Source organism: Ascaphus truei, chromosome 4 (genome assembly GCF_040206685.1).
Source record: "Ascaphus truei isolate aAscTru1 chromosome 4, aAscTru1.hap1, whole genome shotgun sequence".
Taxonomy (NCBI): domain Eukaryota; kingdom Metazoa; phylum Chordata; class Amphibia; order Anura; family Ascaphidae; genus Ascaphus; species Ascaphus truei.
The window spans coordinates 316,394,190-316,416,083 of NC_134486.1; the positions used below are offsets into that span (position 1 = coordinate 316,394,190).

The 21,894-nt window shown below is 39.2% G+C and overlaps 1 protein-coding gene across 1 annotated transcript in view; it reads left to right on the plus strand.

The window, feature by feature from the left end:
* Positions 1-21,894, plus strand: part of ME1 (malic enzyme 1) — a 352,953-nt gene that overhangs the window by 116,368 nt on the left and 214,691 nt on the right. The window contains exon 4 of the mRNA XM_075597942.1: positions 7,568-7,717. Coding sequence (XP_075454057.1) covers positions 7,568-7,717 — 150 coding nt within the window. The remainder of the gene's footprint in view (positions 1-7,567; positions 7,718-21,894) is intronic.

The window sequence follows — 21,894 nt, forward strand, 5'->3', positions numbered from 1 at the left end:
TCCTGGCTTAGCCTGTTACATTTTATAATGTCACAAACTAAATCACTTATTGGGTAGCTGCACAGAGACCAGAAATGCTCAGAGATGACACACCTGGTGTGCAAACCTAGAATATTGTATGACTGCTGTGCGTTCCATTGTCCATTGTCTAATGACTGCTGTGTGTTCCATTTTCTAATGTGTACAGTAGTTGAAACAAGTTGCATGAGACATGAAGAACGAATACTTTAAAGTGCCATGGACTATTATAAAATCCCTTCAAGGTTATTTTTTATGGACTTACATCCTTAAAGAAACACGAATGATTTGAATTTCAGGAAAGTTGCTGGAAGACACACAAGGCACTATGTTTTTATAAACCGTGATAATTCACAATCTGTGCTTTTATTTTCATCTACTGAACAAATCTCTCAGGATACAATAGTAGCAAATTGGTTAACTGAGCTCTGCAATTACTAAACATTTTGACAATGGCTTAATTGATGTGTTCTACAAAATGTGGTAGACAGATTTTGTATCATATTGGCTACCAAGTACCACTATGCTGTAAGACTCCTTACATCCCATTAGAATAAATGAGCTGCAACGTATCATAGAGCTGCTTAGTGAAAATGGCCCTTGGATTATTTTCTACCTCCCATACTTTTAGTGTGTCTGGTTTGAAGTCTTATAAAGAACAGAAGTATGGATTTTTGGCCCAAATTAATTTTATTTGTTAATTTTATTTTATAATGCGGGATGACGTGTTCTTTTCATAAAACATTCTTTACAGCTGATAAAATGTTGTGAATTGCAGCATGAATCAACAACAGCTGTTATCAAAGCTTGCTGCAGCTAGTTTCTCTTTGTAGTTTGTTCATGGTTACTGTAATAGTGCTTTGTATACGCATCTGCAATTTCTGTTTGAGGTTTTGGGTATTTCAAATAGTCAGATGCGCTATTTGCATAGCACCCAGAATGTTCACAGATGAATGACAGAATACCTACCCTATAAAGGAAGTTTGCACACATACTCTGGCACAGACAATAATGGTCTCTGCAATGCTAGCTGCTCACCTGACACTTGTTGTAGATAGGCTCCAAATGACATTTTCCAATAATTAGTCACAGGAAAACTGGTCTAGTATTACTTTGATGCTTACTAAAATATCTCTGGCAGTACTGATGGGAGAAAGAACGATTTATAAATAGCCAAGCTTCATGGTTTATTTAGGGACTTGGCAAAAGGTTTCCCAATTGGCAAAAGTATTTGAGATGGTAAAAAACCATTTGTAATTTCCATCAGGTGCTCTCTGGGAAGGCAGGATTCAGTTTTTATTCACCATTACTCATTTGTAGTGTAGGCTGCCACAGTTATTTTTGCCATCAGTATAAGTACATCCATATGGGAATGGTGTAATCAGCCATATATAAATATTGATGGTTTATGTACAGCAGGGCTATTCAATTGCATCCATATCTGGCCTGTGAACAGCCTTGGATGGTCCATGGGCTCTGCTCCTACTAATGTCTTTGAAGTAGTTCATGTAGTCCTGCCACGGGTGCTCGTGAATAAAGTGACGAATCGGAACTACTATTGTATGCTGTAAGAAAAAAATATCCAGGCACTGCTGTGGTCTTGGTGAAGAAAAGTATATATTTATTTGAACAGGATCCTGCATCCAAACCTGCAATGCGAGCTCATCTCAGTCTCTCATCTCATCTAAAACCTGAAAAAATAAGGAAATTGATCTATTGTATTGCAGAGCAATTTAGCCAGACTAAAGCTAGACAATAAAATGTCCCTAACGTTAACGATATCTAAAAAAAATTAAAAAAATGACACAGCTGAACTCTCTTTCAATTGACAAAACAGAACAGTCCCTAAATGGAAAAAACTAATTTTTTTACACAAAAGGTAATAAAGCAGCCACTTACTCGCTAATAAACTCAGAACTAAAATAACTACCAATAGAGCTACATTCATTCAAAGTAAATTAGGCAAAATGACCTATAACTTAAGAGAGATAAATGGTACATCTAGAGATTTTTACTCAAGTGTTCATCATCACCATCCCTCGGTAGGCCAAAGAAGACCCCAGGCATCTGACTCTTTTTAAGCAAATATATGCCTTTCTCAGGTATATCTCTTAGAATATTAAAAGCTAAATTCTCCTATTGTTTTAGATGAAGTCAAGCTTCATTAAAGTATTAGGGGAATGAAACCCTCCATATCCCCAGGATCCAATGGCTTTAGTGATAAATACTATAAAACTTTTCAATTTTACTCCACATTTAGTTAACTTATTTAATGAATGCTTGAAACAGGCTAAACTCCTATTAAAACCAGAGACAGAACATAAAACACAGACAGAGCTCAGTGCACATCCAGTGAAACTTATACACGGTACAGTGCCTAAATATATATGTATAGATATCTATTAAATAAAATGGTCTTTTAGTTTAACATTTTGGCCAAAATGTTGTAAGCCCCTGAGCCACTACATGGCAGACCACATCTCAAGGGTCCCTAACACTAATATAAATTCTTAATAACCTGCGTATTACCAGGAACAATGATTTATAATAAATCTGTCAAAATTAGTTGCATAGTTCTAAGTCTGATTGAAGCTTTTATTAACCTGTACATTACCAGGAAAAGCACTCTGTATTAGATTTGTCACAATCATACTGCAAGCAAGCAAGTTCCCCAGAGAGTGGGAGATGCTATGGAGTGTGCTTTTAACCATCTATATGTGGGAGGGGGTGAGCTTCAACAAGATAGGAAGCGCCACCTTCCAATCAGCTAAGACCAGCTGAACTTGAATTGTAAAACATACAGGACACCTGCAAGCTCATTTTAAACCCCCAAATTAACCATAACATATATATAAGCATATAGGTGTCACAGAGGAGTACTACTGAGCACAGGTTATTAAGAATTTATATTAGTGTTAGGGACCCTTGAGATGTGGTCTGCCGTGTAGTGGCTCAGGGGCTTACAACACTTTGGCCAAAATGTTAAACTAAAAGACCATTTTATTTAATAGATATCTATACATATATATTTAGGCACTGTACCGTGTATAGGTTTTACTGGATGTGCACTGAGCTCTGTCTGTGTTTCATGTTTTGTTTCTGGTTTTAACTATATATTGCCATGCTCAGTAGCACTCCTCTGTGACACTTATATGCTTATATATATGTTGTGGTTAATTTGGGCGTTTAATATGAGCTTGCAGGTGTCCTGTATGTTAAACTCCCATTAGACTTGCTCCAAGTCACTATTATACCCATTCCGAAAGAGGGGAAAGATCACACTTCATGTTCTAATTTTAGACTAATTTCTCTAATTAACACGGACACAAACTTGTTTGCAAAAAGTCTGGCTAACCATTTAGCTATAACGCTCCCTAGGCTAATTCATCCGGACCAGTGGGTTTTATTCCCACTAGGAACTCTCGTGGAACTCCTCTGGTTCTTCTCTAATTAGATGCCGAAAAGGCCTTTGACCGTCTCAATTGGACGTATATGTTTTCGGTCTTGAAATCCTTTAGTCTGGGTGATACTTTTATTAAGGGGCTATATGCCGGTCCAACTGCTAGAGTCCATGCTGATGGTCTCCTTTCTGACCCATTTCCTCTCTAATGGAACACACCAGGGTTGTCTGTTCTCGCACATGTTTTTTGCCCTGGCCATTGAACTTCTTGTAACGGGCATTAGAGATGGGCCTGATGTTTTTGATCCTAAAGTAGGCTCCTAATATAAAATTAGCCTATATGCAGATGATGTACTGCATATACTCACTAACCTCCTAATTTCCATACCAAATCTGAAAATTCTTCTAAAAAGATTTGGTGCAATTTCTGATTTTAAAATAAACACCTCTAAGTCAGAATATTGATCAGACAAATGAAAAACTCCATAAAACAACATTTTCATATAATTGTCAGGGCATGTCCATTAGTACCGTGGTATTAAAATTACAACAAATCCGGCAGACTTATTTAAAGAAAACTTTAAATAAACACCTAATGTGTCAATACTCAGTGTAATCTGTGCAATAACCAAATACTAAAATTATTTATCTATATTAGTAAACGAAAAAACAATTCCGTGAGTGAAAAAATAAAACCTCAATTAGGAATGGCAGCCAAAGGGACAAGAAAAAACAAGTCTTCCCAAAAACTTGTTACAAGAGTATTATACAAAAGAGAACAAAAGGATTTATACCCGTACCAATGTTTGATGCAGAACCAGTTCCAATCAGTGGATGTAGATCCCAATAGGTCACTTCAATTGTTGACAATTAATGTGTCAGGTCTTCTCGCGTAATTCAATGTTGCCGTCCGCAGCATGAGTTCCTGGGGTCGGCGTCTCACTCCTCTCTTCGCGGCCGCGACTCCACCAGACTCCTCCTCCGATGATGTTACTGCAATGTCAGAGGCTCCACCTCAATGCTCACGGACAGAATAAGCTCCACCCTACACATTTTGGGACTTGGAGTGTCACTTCCTCAGGGAAAATTCCATATGATGTGTATATTTTAATATATAACACAATTTAATGCAATCACCAGCATACACAAAATGCCTTTAGATTGAATTGCAACACGTTGACAGATTTCTTAGATAACCATGTGAACCCCTTAAGTAAGATAGAAGACATGCTGTATAGTGCTCCAAAACCGGAAGCAGCAGTATTCAATAGTATAGTGGCAAAGTCTTATAATCAGTATAATAAGTACCCATCCAATAATCAATGTTGATGCTGGAAACTGGTGATCCCCAATTGATGTATGACTGGCATATAAATATCCCACAAAGCAATGTAGTAAGGCTGATATATAAACCACCTGCCGGTGTCAGTACTAGTGTAACATCAAAATATAGGGGGTAGGTATACAATAAATGTCCAGATTCCCAGTCACAAAATATAGAACAAAAGGAATGAACTCACATGAGATGTGTATCCTCAGGTATAGTGTGTCCACTGTATCCAATAGTCCAGGGGAGAGAGTGTGCATCCGTCTGTAGAGATCAATGAATGGAGGAAAAGAGAAAAAAATGGAGCACTACATCCAGTGCTAGTAAGCCAAAAATCACAAGAGTGCGTTCCCACGGTAAAAAATAAAGTTATTTAATGGATCATAGTTACAAACAGCACACCAACGCGTTTCGGACTATACAGTCCTTTATCAAGGTGAATAAAAACTTACCTACCGGAGTGTTTTAAATAGTGGATTCTGACGCTGCCTCGGCCAATCCCCGCCACTTCCGGGTGTGTCAAATGATGCGGGGCAGGGTTTTATTACCAGACAGGTTTATATATATATTCCATACCTACAGTAGTACTGGTTCTAAGTTTCACATTTTGTTTAGGCGCATTTTTTCTTAAGATGTATATAATTAAAAGTTAAGTTTTAAATATAATTCACAACACATTCAGTCTATAGTGCGCCGTATAGGGATTCTTTTTCAGTACTTCTAGGTACTTAATGCTTCCTGGGGGTAAACTGCATGCAGGGACACTGTTCTAGCTGTTGTGTAAAGAGTACTATAAGAAAGGTATGATTTCTTCTATGTACAAAATGTTGCAGGACACACTCTCAAATCTCATATATGTTAAATTGGGAAAAGGAGTTCGGTATCGAGCTACAGTGCCCATTGAAAAGTGTACTTCTATATCTGTCAAGACAGAGGCAAATAAACAGTTGAATTAAATGGGGCAACATTAGGTAAATCCTTGATGGAGAAGGATTTAGTACTTGTAGACAGCAGGCTTAGCAAACATGCCCAATTCAGTATCTGCAAAGGCAAATAAGACCTTATCTTGCATTAAATGGAGAATGGCTAGAATGGAAGTAAGCATAATTATGCCACTGTATAAAGCATTAATAAGACCACACCTTGTAGTACAGGTTTGGGCACCACTCCATAAAAAAGACATTATGGAACTAGAAAAAGTACAGAGAAGAGTCACCAAATTACTAAAGCTAATTTAGATTTGTTTACATTACAAAAGAGGTGCCCAAGATGGGATATGATAACTATATACAAAATATATTCAGTGTCAATACAAGGAGCTTTCAAAAGAACTATTCATCCCATGGCAGTACAAAATGACATTCAGTCATCCCTTAAGGTTGTCGGAAAGAAGATTTCACCAGCAACAAAGTACGGGCAGGTACAATGTGGAATTCATTACCCATGGAGACTGTGAAGGCAATTACAATAGATATCTTCAAAAAAAGGTTGGACATTTATTTAGAAAGGAAGGGTATCCAGGGATATACCAAATAAGTAAACATGGGGAGGATGTTGATCCAGGGAGTAATCTGATTGCCAATTCTTGGAGTCAGGAAGGAATTAATTTTTCCCTTTATGAGATATTAAATTATATTTCACTAGGGTTTTTTGTTTGCCTTCCTCTGGATCAATATTCTGTAAATACAAATATAGGATAAAGTATCTGTCGTTTAAATTTAGCATATGTTGATCTTGATGGATGTCTTTTTTCAACCTTATGTACTATGTAACTATGTAAGATGTCAAAACTCTCTATTTTATGAATTGTAAAGATAATGCATATAAGACACTGTTTAGGTGGTACCTGGTTCCAACTACTGTAGATGGCATAAAATGTTCCTTGAGGTGCCAGGCACCTGTTGGAGGAATTGTGGGCAATAGGCACCATGCTACCTACCTATCTAAAAATGCTGACCACAAATTTTAACGCTAATTTACAACATCCTGAAAATAAAAATTGCATAGGACTCCTTTATTACTCTCTTAAACATGGGCATCCCACGTATTAAAAAGAAATATCAAATATTAATTTCTCACATTCTGACAGCAACAAAATGTACCAAGCTAACCACTGAAAGCAGGTAAAACCTCTTCAAAAGGAAATCATTGTTGTAAGAAGTAATAACGTTATGCTTATGGAAAAAGGATCTAGTATTCTCAACTGAATATACTGTATGAACAGTTTTGTGATGTCTGGACCCCCCTGGATTAATTACACTCAAGTCAAGCCCCTTTGATTTTGTTTTTGTACATGTGTATTGCAAGGTTAAGTTGTAGTATCTGTGTTCGCTATGTTCGTGGAAACGAATGATATATCACAGTAATTGTACCAACCTACCTTTTCCCTTTCCTTCCCTTTTCTATTTTGTACCTCGTCCCATTTCCATTGCTACTGTAAACATAAATCTGTAATAAATAAGATTACATTATGATATTCTTTTGGCCCTTTTCATAATTTTATAGTTTGAATGGTCATTTTTACAGAGATTGATTCTTATTACTATCTAATCCCTCCTATTGACACTTTCCAAATCACATGCAGATCACACACAGATCAACCCAAGTGCAAAGTGCCTTGGTTCATTGAACCTAAGAAACAGGATGAAAATTACACTTTTATCGTAATTTTATTGACAAAAATGTGTTGATACACATACCCTTTATCCCTAGCTTTTGATAGGCTTTTCCTAATGAGAGTAGAAAATAATGGCACTGAATATTGCATTTCTTTACATTTTTTATCTAATTTTAAGTTGATCTTTTATTATATTGTGCTGCAGGTATATTTTGCTGATGGGACTTCAAGATCGGAATGAGAAGCTTTTCTATAAAGTCCTGACGTCTGACATTGAAAGATTCATGCCTATCGTTTATACTCCGACTGTGGGCTTGGCATGTCAGCAGTATGGACTAGCTTTTCGGAGACCAAGGTATCGTATGCAAGATTATACCTCATGTTCATAGAAACTTCATACAAATAATTGTATTTTTTTTTTTAGCAGAGCCAAGGATTATCAAACAACATGGGTGTCCGCTCTCAGGGAAGGGAGGGGGGGGGGGGCGTGCAAATCCCTTCTCTCTACTTCAAGGGTTCTGCAGCCTTCCTCTCAGCAAGTTAAACAAGGGGCTTTAAAGTTATAATCAATCTTTGACATTTCTACTGCTCTGAGTAAGGTAGTGAGAAATAATAGACCCACTGGCAGCTGCTTCTGTCCATCAGCCTCATCTTTGAGTGAGCAGCCACTGAGAGTTTATTATTTAGTCTTGGCTGCCGGAACCTTAACCACCGCAGGGATGCTTTATTCAGGGCCGGGGTATATCTGTAATGGTGCATGTGTGTTGGGTTGGACATCAACCATATTCCTGGCAGTCTTGAAAATCTGCTCTTCCTATGAATCGCCCATTTGGGTGCTGCCTATCTTGGCATCATGGGAGCAGTGCTGCTGAGTTGGGGTCAGTTTGCAGAGGCTCTGCCTCACCTTCTGCAGGTAAACAGCACAAAAGACCCTCAGTGTAAACTGCTGGTCTTTCCTTGGAAGGTATTGTGTATGGGTGAGTGCTACTGTAATAGAAAGGTCTTGAGAATGGTTACAAGAGATATGGTGAATGTGAAAAGAGAGTCTTGGTGAAAAGGAAAAAGGAGAGGCATGGAAAAAGAGAATGAAGAGTGAAAAGTAAAAATGGATATTGCAAATACTGTATCAAGAGAGTGAAAGGTGCTGGAAAAAGTAAGAAGGGAATAAAATAAGAGGAAATGGTTCAAAGGGGGAGGAGAGATTAGGGAGGGGGGGCGATTAACATCTTGTATGCCATAGCGGTTGTACCCGTTTGCCTACAATGGGTAAAAAGGTAGGGTATTTGTATTACCCCCTTGGCTACCTTAGTAACCATTAAGGTATACATAATGTATGCCTTGATGGCCACTATAGTTTCCAGGGGGTTAACACATAGGTTTTGGCTGAATTTTTTGGAGTTGTCCAGGGTATTCACTTTGGCTTCCGATATTGCTATGGCAATATAGGAAGCCAAAGTGGCCCTCTTCAGCACCATGGAGAAGGCTCAAAAAAGTTCTGCGGTGCAGCATTAGGGCTCGCCCAGGCGGAGAGCGAGCGAGTATGCGCGCTCACGCTCAGCGAGATCAAACACATTTTGAAAATGTGGGCGTCACGGGCACGCCCCCCCCAGCCTGGCCGCGGCCTTGTTTATAGTGCACGCACCGCGAACAAAGTGCAGCAGCTCTATCGGGCCGGCCATAGTGAGCACGAGCATGCGCACGATTAAGAGCAGCAGCGCGGCAGAATTTTGAGCTGACAGCAAATTTGTATTTTGTCGCGCGACGGCCCGGCCACGTGAGAGGTTCAGCCAATGAGGGCAAACCAGCCTCATGACATCACGGCCACGAATCAACCACGCTTCCCCGTCGTGAGCGATCTCAGCTAACAGATCACTCTGGCGAAAGGCACGAATCCTCGCGCCTGCTATAATCTCAACCTTATGTGCTTGAATCAACTAACGCCAGGTATAGCCATGACCTAAAAAACTCCAGCATTGAGTTCCGCGTTTTCACCTCTTTTGCATATCATTAAGCATGACGTCCGTTAAATTTAATGCTAGGCCATTTTAGCAAAAAGGGGGAGGGTTGAAGTAGCCGAATTGCTTTTTTAATACCAAAATAAATTTAAAAATGCTTGAGATCAGCATAAGGCTAGCCTAAATTTAAAAAAAGCCAAGGATCAGGTAAGGTCTAACCCTTTGCAACAATAATGTAACGACTAGATGATTTGTATGTGTAATGGGTTTCCCCCCCCCCCAATCGCAGATATAGTGTGGGGGTGCAGGAAACATATAGTGTTACTCGGTGTTGTGCATTACCTGTTGGCTCACAGGAGGGCTGAGCTTCCGCCACGGGGAACCTGGGGCAATTATACTAGGGGTATTCACTTACGATGCAGCGCCTCCACCTGCGATGGCTCCCACCAGAGGGGGAGTGGTTCCTCGCAGGACTTTCCGCGCTATCGGGTCCCGGCGCATGCGCAACACGCATCGCAATGGCGGCGCCCTGCTTCCCGAGCCGCCGGGTCCTTAGAGACGCGACCGCGGCCTTAGCAACAGCCCCCTGCGGGGGAAGCCGCGCTGCTCCCTGCTCCAGCCCCCACCCTTGGAAGCAGCCGTCGGGTCCGTCGGCACCCGCGACCACGCTGCAACAAGGGAGGGGGGTCTCCAGGAGCCACGGGAGCTCCAGGCTACATATGTATTAAAAACAGGGTGTCACAATCAGGAGAAAGGAAAGGAAATAAATAATAAACTTGCTACGCATTATAAGACTGTTCGCTTAATTCTTGGGCTCCATTGAAGTGCCAAAGATATAGCTTGTCGTGATGAATTTCCTGTGCTATTCTACAGCTCATATTTAACAGTCACATAACAAATTCAACAGGACAGCATTAGCTTATGAGTAATGTGATGCACACAGTCTTGCTTGTGTGGAGAGCAGAGTTCACAATAGTCCTTCAGCAGGTCTCTGTAATTCATACATTTAATGTATTTAACAGACGTCTATGGCTGTAGAAGTTGGGAGCACTTGCCCTTTTTTTTTTTAGATATTTTGGAGGCAAGCTATTCTGTAGAAGCTATTTTCCAGATTATGTCTAGCATACCAGCTAAAAGGATATAATTCTACATGTTTTTTTATTTTTTAAATCCCTTTTTGAATAGATTATAAATTGGGATAGTTTTGATCTAAGGCCTTGATCCACAAAGTTCTGTTAGGCCACTTTATGAGACATTAACCTAATTTAAAATCACATTAAGATTATGGCGTTGAACCTTGATTTAACGTAACTTTGAGAAGCTGCCCCCCCAGTGCAACTTATTAAAAATGAAAAGAAGAAGGATAGAAACAAATAAAATAAGTCCAATGCTGATATATAGTTTGATATGGCTATCTTTAGTGTGAAATTAATTTCCAGACACTATATCGTATTAGAATAATGTACCTCTCAATAAACCAAGACAAAACAGAAGCATTCTATTTACACTATTCCCAAAACATTCCTTTCTCTGTTACCCAGCTGACCTGGTGGATAATGCAGTGCTACCTGCTTAGTCACCTAAAATTAGCAGCTGAGGAAGCAGTGCTGGTGAAATATACGTACATTGTGACATCTGACTTCCCCTACTTCACTTGGGACATTCCAAACAGTAGGCTGCTGCATCAAATCTGAACTTGGCCTAACTACCAATGGCTGCCAAAGGACCAGAATTGTTACATACCAGCTGGTAATCTCACTTGTGTATTTGTCTGACCCTTGCTTTAAAGGACAGATCTAGGTTTCCTAATGTACAGTATGCAACTGCACATTAAATAAGTTATGGTGGGTAAAAAAAGAAGTGACAAAAACCCTCCTTCGTATAGCATACAGCAAATAAAAAATATCACTTGTGAGCATATTCACATGTCTCAGACAGGTCTGCAACCCTGCCTTTCACCATTATCACCCAGCATACAGTGCTTCCACTGCAGCAAGGGATTCTGGGAAATGACATGCAAACTAGCTCTCCCCTTTTTCCTGGGAAATGACATAGCTTTTCAGCACAACCTAGGTTAAAGAAGTGTATAGCCAATAAACCTACTTACAGACAACTATTTTGACCTTTTGGGTCTCATTAGTGTAGGTGTGGTTATACTGGCTTTGCACTTCTTTAACCCAGGCTGTGCTGCAAAGCTGTGTAATGCGGCAGGCATATGCTTAGAGGGGTCCATGTTAAATGGATTTGAAGCAGAGGGTGACACTGTGTGCTCATTTGCATGTCATTACCCAGAGTCCCTAACTGCAGTGGAAGCATTGTATGCTAGGAGATAATGGCGAAAAGCAGGGTTGCAGACCAGTCTGAGACATGTGAATTTCCTCACAAGTTATATTTTTATTTGCAAATGTATGCAAAGAAATCAACCTGAAATGACCTGCAGAACCATGTATCTGACTAAGAATTATGTAGGCTCTTTGGAATGCTTGAAGCCACACTCCGGCTTCTCTGAAGTGCTATAAAACAGTACATTTCCCCCTAGAAAAATAAACCTACAGTATGCACAGCCTAATTGCCTGCTTACAAGTTCCCACATCTATAATGTCTTGGGATATACAGTATTGAAATGCATTTTTCAAAACATTAAATAATTACAAATAAACTAAACAAATGAATATTTATGGAGTGTTTTTTGTTTTTAGCTAGAGTTACAGTACTTTCTATGACTGGAGCTAAATGTTGTACAGTTTTTTTCTAGGAACGAAACAGTTTGTACATTGTGGATCTGCCATATAGACAGAGAGAATGAATTCAATAAGAAACAATATAAGAGGCAGGGCATTTAACCCTAGTTAAATGAGAATTAAAAAAACTCAAAACGGTACAAATGCAGTTCAACTGAAAATGACAGAAAATCATGGAAAAGTCTTTATACTGTACGCAGCGTGGCTTCAGTTGACCACTTCAGAAAGCTCTGTCAAAAACTGTGACTTGTATTAACCTGCCATTCAAAACGAGAAACAGTGTGTGGCTTCCATAGGTCTTTTGCTGCTTTCTGGATGTTAACATTTACCAGGATACTTAAACTGTAAAAATGTGTTGATCTCTGGGGATTTCATACTGTATACTGTACCATATAGCAAAAGAAAGCACCAGAAGAAATATTCTTTCCAAGACCTTAACCATGTGTGCTGTAGCCAGTGTAGGGACATAAATTAACAAGTGAAAAGCTAATTTTACCAGGGTGCGTGTTAACCTTTGTTAGATTGTGCAAGAGGCACTTAATCCAGATGTATTTATAATCTAAATACAATTTGAAAAACTTTCCTTCGAGATTTCCAAGTTGTTGTTTAAATACTCTAGAAACAACATGCGTTTTATTATAATTATTTGAAAATGTGCACAGCATATGTAGCTGAAAGCATGGTACAGTATATCTATAATAACCTTTTTCATTTATATAAAATGTAATGGTTCCAACAACTTCAGTTCTGTCTGCAGAGTTATTTGTCTGCACCCCTGGTAGAGAACAAGGTAAGGAATGCTTCTTTTGAAGCACTAGTACACTTAGGCATTGAGGCCCACATTTACTAAATGGTGTTAAGCATTAACGTACCTAATGGCCAATTCTCATTGGAATAGAGAGGGGAGTATTCTACAAAATGAAAGAAAGAAGGCAAGGGATCTGCAGTGGTAGTTACAAGGAGAGAAGGAGCGGCTCAGTGGGTAAAGACACTGACTCTGTAAAACAATGACACTGGCTCAATTCCCCGTGTCAGCTCCTTGGGCAGGTCACTTTACCTCCCTGTGCCTCCGACACCAAAATCATAGATTGTAAACCCATCTGGGCATGGAATGTGTTTGTAAAATGTCCTATGTGCTGCATACTGCGCACTATATTGTAATTGTGAGGTGCCTTGAGCCCTATTGGGGAAATAGTACTATATCAAATAAAGTTATTATTTAATATTGGCAGAGATATGTTGACATAATTTCTACCTCCCTTATACAGTACAATACATTTACAATATTACACTTCAAGATCACAGAGAATATGCCCCATGCTAGTCTTGACCCTGTGATAATGCCCTGGTAAGAACAGCTCCCAGATCTCTCAAGTTTGACTGATTTTTCAGCCTTGTTGAATTCTAGCATGATTTGTGTCATCGATCTTAGTGGAATCTCACATTTCAAAGTCAGAACCTTTCTTTTCAAATTTCATTTTTATTTAGAATCCCAAATCTCAGTGATTTTTGGTCCTTAGAAGAAGCTGACAGCTCTACGTTTTATCACTGCTATATGATCTAGCTGTGCACCCTAGCTAAACTGGTGGCTAAGGCAGGGCTTACATTGAAATTAGCTGTAGTAAATTGAACGTTTCTGAAGAATACAAACCTCATGCATTTTTATTTTTCTAACAAAAAAATAATCCTGACTTATTGAAGCCCTTGGAAATTGAGATTACTGAGCACTATAAGTGGTGTATTATCTTCTAGCCGTCATTCCTATGGAGTCTTTGAATTGATTCCCATTAGTTGTGTATACAGTATGTGTACCTATATATTTATAGAGAGAAATTTCATGTTTTTTAGATTTCTCCTAGATTTTCTAAAATAGAAATTCTACAGGCCAATTGGTTGAGTATCTTATTCCTGTCTTCCTGGGTTGATCTCTATTTTATTATTTACAATCCTACAGATGTAGCAGAGATGATTGCTTCTGTTAACCTGGGAGCATTGCACCAACGTTGGTGCGATATTTAATGCAAAAGGTAATGCAGCTCCATTGAAACAAATGGTAACGTTCGCATCATTTATTTAACGCACACGGTATTTAACATGTTTTTTTAATGCAATACTTTAACAGGAGCAATAGGATACAATATGCTACATCTGTAGATGGTGCCTGATATCATAACTGCGTAAGGGCAATCTTATCCTGATTGCTGTGATATGGCCTACTTTCAATGGTAGACTAGCACAGAGCATCGTATCAACTTCTCGCATGGAAATTTCCCTGAAATTAATTTTAAAATTATGCTTCTTACTAATATAGGAGTTTTCTATGGCTAGTCTTTTATTGTTAACACTGCATGATTGTAACGGAGTGCTCACCACAAACAAGGCGTGACCGCGAGGCCGAGGTGGGGATTTGATATAACACCAACCCACAGCCGCCTGGGCGCTTCTGGAGTGTAGATTGGTCGAGGTAGCTGGGTCGGGGTAGGAGAGGTCTGGATGGCCAGTAATACTTGCCGTGGTCGGTGTTGGAGAGTAGCGGATCGTAGGAGGTACTTAGCCGTGGTCTGGATTGGAGAGAGGCGGATTGCCATGGTACTATGCCAAGGTCAGTATTGGAGAGGTGCGGATGGTTGTATGTAGTCGAGGTCAGGAGAACAGAAGAGCAGAGCCGGAAGAGTAGCCAAGGTCAGGAACAAGGAACAAGGAGCAGGACAAGACCATGGAGGCAAGACAGCAGTGAACATTTCACTAGTAGGATGGTTTATGCTCAGCCCATTTGCCAGTGTGGCAGCTGAGCATATAAAGGGAGATTGTCCAATGAGGTTGGAGCATACTCAGGAGTATGCCTGGCTGACGTTGGCTGGAGAGATTTAGCACAGGTGTATACTCAGGCAGAGTAATCAGCAACAGGTGTAGTATACGCAGAGGAGCAAGGAAGGTTCTGCACATGTGTACGCGTGCCGCGCATAGCGGGTGCGCGCTGCGTGACGATGGCGTCACCGCGCGAGCGTAGCCTGGAGGCGGGTCCAGCAGGGACGGCATTTAGAGCAGAGTGTGGTCCGCGCGCGCCCCTAGATGGAATGCTGGTATTCGCTGGCAGGCGAGATGTGCTGCAGGAGGCAGGAGAAGCAGAACACCCGGTCACGGGTTGGGTTAAGCGAGGAGCGCGCAGAGGATCAGGGATCCTTCCAATGATATAGAATCCTGATTGTAACGTGCTATGCATGTCTTATTTATGGTTTGAATTGGAATGCAAATACTTGGATTTGTAGTATACAGTAGGTATATTAAATACTTATTTTGCATTTCAAAATATATGGAATATGTTTGACCTTTTTGCTTTCGAGGTAACCAGGAAAGGGGGTAACCAAGAATTAAATGTGCAGTCCTATGCAAGACTAAAGTGAACATATGGCAGTGATATGTTTAATTTGTTAAATCCAGGAAATTAATGTCTTTAACAAAAAATCAGACATGTAGGTCAATTTCAATACACTCCCTTTTTTCTAGGAATACTAACTAGGAAGGAGACTTAATAAAGGAGAGACATAAGGTAAATAAAACTTGTCCTAAACTTAAGATTTAGCTTACAAAGAATACAAAGGTACTATATAGTTTCATAAAGGATTTAAACTCATCTACAGTATACTTGCCTTTTTTTATACCAAAGGTATCAATCACTTACAGTAGCTTAAACCTATGAAACATATCACTGCCACCAGTTTGCTTTGGTCCTTCATAGAACTGCACCTTCAACCAAGAAATAACCAAAACATGTTCTTATAATTAGGTTACTCAGGGATGCAGGTGTTTGTAGTTATAAACTGGTACTTTCCAAAGGTTGCCTTTGGTTATTTTAGCATTGATGACAGTGACTGAGAACCATTATAGAATACAATTGCATTGACAGCTTGTTCCTGTCTAGACCACCTAAGTTGTGAAATAAGGTATGGACATTATTAGCGTAATCATTAGCTCTCAGATACAAAGAGCACCTTGTTTAAAGGATACTTATGAGTGCTTTACTGGTTTTACAGTCTGTGATCTGCTTTACAATAATCGTGCAGCTCTTTAATCGACAAGGGGTAGTGTTTTAATTTTGTAACAAAATCTTTTTTTGTATGAGAAAGATACTGTCTCAACCACCTTCCACCTTCGCTCACTCAAAAAAAGTCTTGTGCACATTTTTGAAGAATAGCAGTGGACTGTAACCAGAGGTTAGTTTTCTTAATTATTAAAATAATGAAAATTAAGGAATGGAATCTCAAGAGGAAGAAAAAGGAGCTGTGCATAGAGGGCCACACACAGAGCCATGTAAACCGAGAACATTCATTTGCAGTGAGTGCAGTGGAGTTGCAAGAAAACAGTAGCTTGAAGTGTTTGCAGGCATGCACATTAACAACCCACCACACAATACACTACAAAACCAAGGATTGCACATCTGACAGATGGGTCTTTCATCATTTTCTTGAGGCTTTTATTTGCATTGTGTTTTGTGTTGACAGCACGAAAACGACTTGCTAAATATAATTGGTAGTGCATTAGGAATAGTAGTAGCATTGTGTTTGAATACAAAAAAGTATAATTGTATACAAATTAAATGTTCTTAATACTACATTTTTCAAATGAAACTGGACACTTTTTTTTTTTAAAAACTGGCCTTTTCTCCATAAAATTGTAATATGTAAAAATGTATACTGTATGATACAGTATGTTTGTTTAATGCTTGGTGGTAATCTGACTACAGGCGTTCTGAGGTTATATGACAAAATGCGTTTTCTTTAGATAATGAATCGTCGTATCACTGTACGGTATGCTGTGATTTTGTGCCATCACTTCCCTGATTTTGGTTTTAATTAGGGTTTAAAAGGGTCGTGGTTGATTCTTCCCATTGCTAGCAATCATATACTTGACAGCTACTGTATAACAATATGAGAGATGCGTTTGTTTACAGAATCACCAACATTAGTGAGAGGCCTGCCCAGTTAAGTAGTCCAGCTGTCCTCGGGAACATTTACAGTATGTCCTGGATCTGGAAAAGTAGGCGTAAGATGTCAGAACCAAATGTAATGTGTTATGTATGTTTATCTACTGTACATATTTATTTTATTTCTTTATAAAATGTAATACAAGAATAGGAAGTAATACATTGAGAGTTACCTCTCGTTTTCAAGTATGTCCTGGACATATGTACTGTGTGTATGTATATCTTTATTTGTATAGCGCCATTCATACACATAGTGCTTTACCGCAGTATTAGATGCAATAAAATAACATGGGATGTAGTACATACTGTACTTGGAATAAGTGCTTCAAGCAGAAAAGTAAACGTTAGAAAAAGGAGTAGCTGTCCGGAAGAGCTTACAATCAATTTGTAAGGAGAGCTTACAGAGACCATAGGATGGTAAGTGTATATGCAGGGGGTTATGTGAAGTGCATATGCATAGGTAAGTACTTTGGAGCTACTGAAATGCTTCATTAAAGACGTGAGTTTTAAGATAGGGCTTGAAGGTGGAGAGAGAAGGAAGTTGGCAGATATCAAGGGGAAGGGTATTCCAGCGGTGTGGGACAGTAAGTGAGAGAGGTTTCAGAGGTGCGAGGGTTTTAAACACAGAAGGGGTAGACAGAAGACAACCTTGAGAAGTTTGCAAAAGGCAAGCTGTAGTATATCGAGAGATTAGGGGGATATAGGGAGGGTCAGAAGAGTATATAGCCTTGAAAGAGAGATGGAAAAGGTAGTAAATAATCTGGATTTGAATGGGAAGCCAGGGGAGGGATTTCAGCAGGAGAGGAGCAGATACAGATTCAGGAGAGATTGAGGTGATTCTAGTAGCAACATTAGGATAGATTGTAGGAGAGAACAGTGAGACCAGCGAGATGCAGAAAGGCCAGACAGTAGAATGTTACAATAGTCAAGATGGGAGAGAATTTGGGAATGGGTTAGAGTTTTACCGATAGAGCAACAGAAGAAAATGTGTATCTTAGAGATGTTACTGGCATCTGGGGCACTACCACAGAGAGATTAACAGAGGAAAAGGTATTAGCAAAATAAACACTGAAAGAACAGTCGTATCAAAAGTAGCAGAGATGTAATGACATTGGTCATTGGTCATTGGCAGCATGAAGGTCATTACGTAACTACCTTGGTTGGGTCTCTTTTAGTGGAGTGAGCATTTGAAAAAAAACAGATAGTTGAGGGTCCAGGAGAGCATAGGAGTTAAGAAAATGGAGTAAGAGAGAGAATAAAAGGTGTTCAAGGAGTTTAGATGCAAAAGACAGGAGAAAGACAGGATAATAGTTAGAAAGGCAGATAGGGTCAACTGAGGTATTTTTGAGAATAGCTTTAGGAGGAAGTAGGTGGGAATAACATCAGATCAGAGGGACAAGTTGAAAATATTGATGAGTGTATGGTTAAAGTGGAAGCAAGAGATGTGTAAATGGTGTGGAATGGGGTCAAGATGGCAAATTGTACTAGGTTAGGATGAGACCCATAGAGACACTGTCTCCTCTGTGACTGAAGAAAGAGTCAAAGGAAGGAGGAGGAGAGTTTGTAAGAGGAGGTGTAGAATTAGAGGATACAGAGGGGATGACAGAAAATGGAATCCACCATAGCATTGACATAGTCAGAAATTCTTGGTATAGTAGAGGAAGAAAGTGAGCTTACTGAGAAGAGAGTCAAAGGCAGACAAGAGGGAGTGTGGGTTCAAAATTGTGTTAGACTTGTGTTGATTAGTGAGGAAAAGTAGCTTAGTTTGGCCTTTGGAGATAGCAGAAATAAAACGGGAAAGGAGCAATCTGTAATTAAGAAAGTCAGCAAGAGTACAGTATGGGATTTCCTCAGAGGCATTCGGATGAGTGATTGTGTATGATAGTTTTGCCTGACTGGTGTTAGTGTGGCGATAGTGTTGGAGTTGAAGGGAACATGAAAATCAAAAGAGGAGGATAGATCATAGTTTCTGTTTTTGACAAGAACGTCAGGGTCAGTAGAGGAGTAGAGGGAAGAAAAGGAGGAGCGCAGGGTAGGGATCTAAAGCAGGTATTTCAATGGAACGCAGAAATGAGTAGTACAGTAGATGGAGGTGGGGAAGGGCAAATGAGGTGAGGTGATGGTCAGAGAGAGGAAAGGGGGAAATATACATTAAGGTGAATGTCTTTGTTTTAAAAAATGTCCTGACTCCTGGGTCCTACTACATAGACATATAATCAGACAGGACTAAAGTAGAATACAGCAATGGTCTTGAATATTCTGTATAAATGCAATAACAGAGCCATGAAAAGAAAGGTGGGTAGCTGTGTTTGTTTTTCTTCTATGTGGTGAAATAACAAAGGTGGGAGAAGGAGTAGGTAGCATGATAACTTTTTTTGAACCACCAATAGAGAGCCAGGTAAACTATTTAGAAGCAATGGGCTCAGTATGAGAATAAGAAGCAGCCTGCCCATCTTTAGATGCCGTTTTGTGGTCTGGCACTCCAGGGGCCCTATGACGTAGTAGGCACATCATAATAATCCTGCTCGTAGTGCTTGGGGAGATAACATTCTGCGCTCCTATGAAGCACAGAATGTGCTCTATCATTAAGTGGAACAGAAGGAGGAGGACATCAGTGATGGAGCGATCACGCTTTGTTAAAGCGGTCAACTGATTGCAAGAGCCGGAGGGGGCGTGAAACTCTGGTGCCGCGACTCCTCCGGCACTCAAAGAGTTAAACCTGTGAATAGTAAACAGATGGCTGTTGGGTGATTTTGTGCATTAGATTGAGCAAAGTTTTTAAAAATCAGACAACTGTAGGTGTTTACAGAGGAAAAACGAGCGCAAATATCCTTTAGAAGTGATAAACGTGAACACAAATAGTGTAATAAATAAATTGATACAATTCCTGTATATATGCTCCTGAGAAGGACTCAATCCAAGTCCATTGCATTTTGCTTGTGAGTGTATTACCTTTTCTGTTTTTAATCCATAAAGCAATCTGTACCTTCAGTGTGTTTTCTATTTTTTCTATGTGGGACCCCCCTCCCCTTTGTCCCCCTTTTCTCTTCATCTGGCCCTGTCGGACATATCAATGAGGGTGTCTGGATGTTCATAGGAATTGGTCACTCTGGATAACTGCACTGCTTGAAACCACTCACGGACCATGTGAGTGAGTTATATATTCATTACTTCACTTATTTAAGTTCACCTTATTGTATTGCACTATTTATTTTTTTATTTCCACATATACCTGAATCTATTTGCGCTCCTGAACCCCTTTTTCCACTGTGCGTGTTTGTACATTATGTTTAAAAGTATAACATTTTTCATGTGTTTTTGTTTTTAATTAACTGCAGTATAAGGTCTGAAAGACAGACTAAATAGCCCATAAATTCTCTATGGCTCAGTGTCACTTTATTACTCTTTAGAAATTAGATGTCCAAGAAAACAATTCAATTATCATTTTAATTCAGGTCAAGTCAAGATCAGCATACAAATTGAAAATAGAATATGTTTATTAAGAAATATTTTGATTATCCACATTGTCCAGGCACAAATATTCTATTCAGCCCCAGTCTCTGTCCTTCACAATGAGTGCAGAGCTTTTGTTTCACCTTTAGGAAAGTGCATTTGATGATTGTAGCTTATTGTGAAAAGGTCGTATGTTTGAAAGAGATATAGATCAGATTAAAGAATTATCTACTGCTGTACTACTTGGCAGGAAAAGTTTACTCTCGGATTACTGCATTATAAACTTGCCCTATGCTATGAGGTCATTTATTTTACGAGGAGGAAAAGTACAGGAATATTATTTTCCCTATGGGTTAAGTTCATTTTTGTTGACGAAGAGCCAGATAAATTCCAGCTGTCAAATGTTTTCAAATGTTACCTTAGGATGCTATCCAGTTTTACTCTTGAATTTCCATGGAAGGCTTTTACCACTTTTGTTAGTCAATTGATTTTTTGTTAATTATTTAAAAGTCTTATGGAATGAAATGAAGATTCAGGTTTTAGGGCCTTATTCCTAAAAGTGCTATAGCCTCGATCCGCCAATATGGCCACAGTAGGTCAACATTGCAACTTTATAGAATATCCTTAGTTCCAGAAACACAACGATACCTAAAACAGTAATGGGTGTAATTTTCCCTGAGGTTAACACGTATTCTTAAAACGAATTGTATGCACAAGCAATGGCCATTGTATATCTGATTAGCATTGACTTAACGTCACTTTATTTTAGTGTAATGTTGCGTAAGCTTCCAATATTGTAATGTGAAGTATGTCTTAGCCTTACTCAGAGAGAGACATACCTGAGATACCTTGGGAATTATGCTAATTTAAATCATTTGAATATACTTTGCATATTCAAATTAGGTTGTATCCCATGTATCTCAGGTCTTTTGTGAGGTGTATACATCAAGGGGTACTTTACTAAAATAGACTTTCTCTCTCAAGTTTAGCTATGACCTAACTAACATTGACTAACATTAAGTTCCTGCGTTATCCTTAACCGACTTTAGTGTACAGTATACGCGAAGTTATGATAATGAGATGCCAAAGACATGCCAATAAGCATTATCACTCAAATGTAAAAATGTATGCTACGCTATTTAAATGAGTAACACTGGGTTAGCATTACATTATTCACTTCAGTGGATAAGTGTTATTACAGTATTAACATGACGTTTATTTAGGAAACGTTAAATAGCCTAGTGGAGCTTAATGTACAGTATCTAAGCCTAAGAGTGCAAACGTATTACTGCTTTAGAGAAGAGCAGTAAATGATTGAAGGCATTTATTGTAATGCCTTTTGCAAACTATAGGATATTGAAGGGACATTTAGAAATATTTGCCACTTCCACTTGATTTA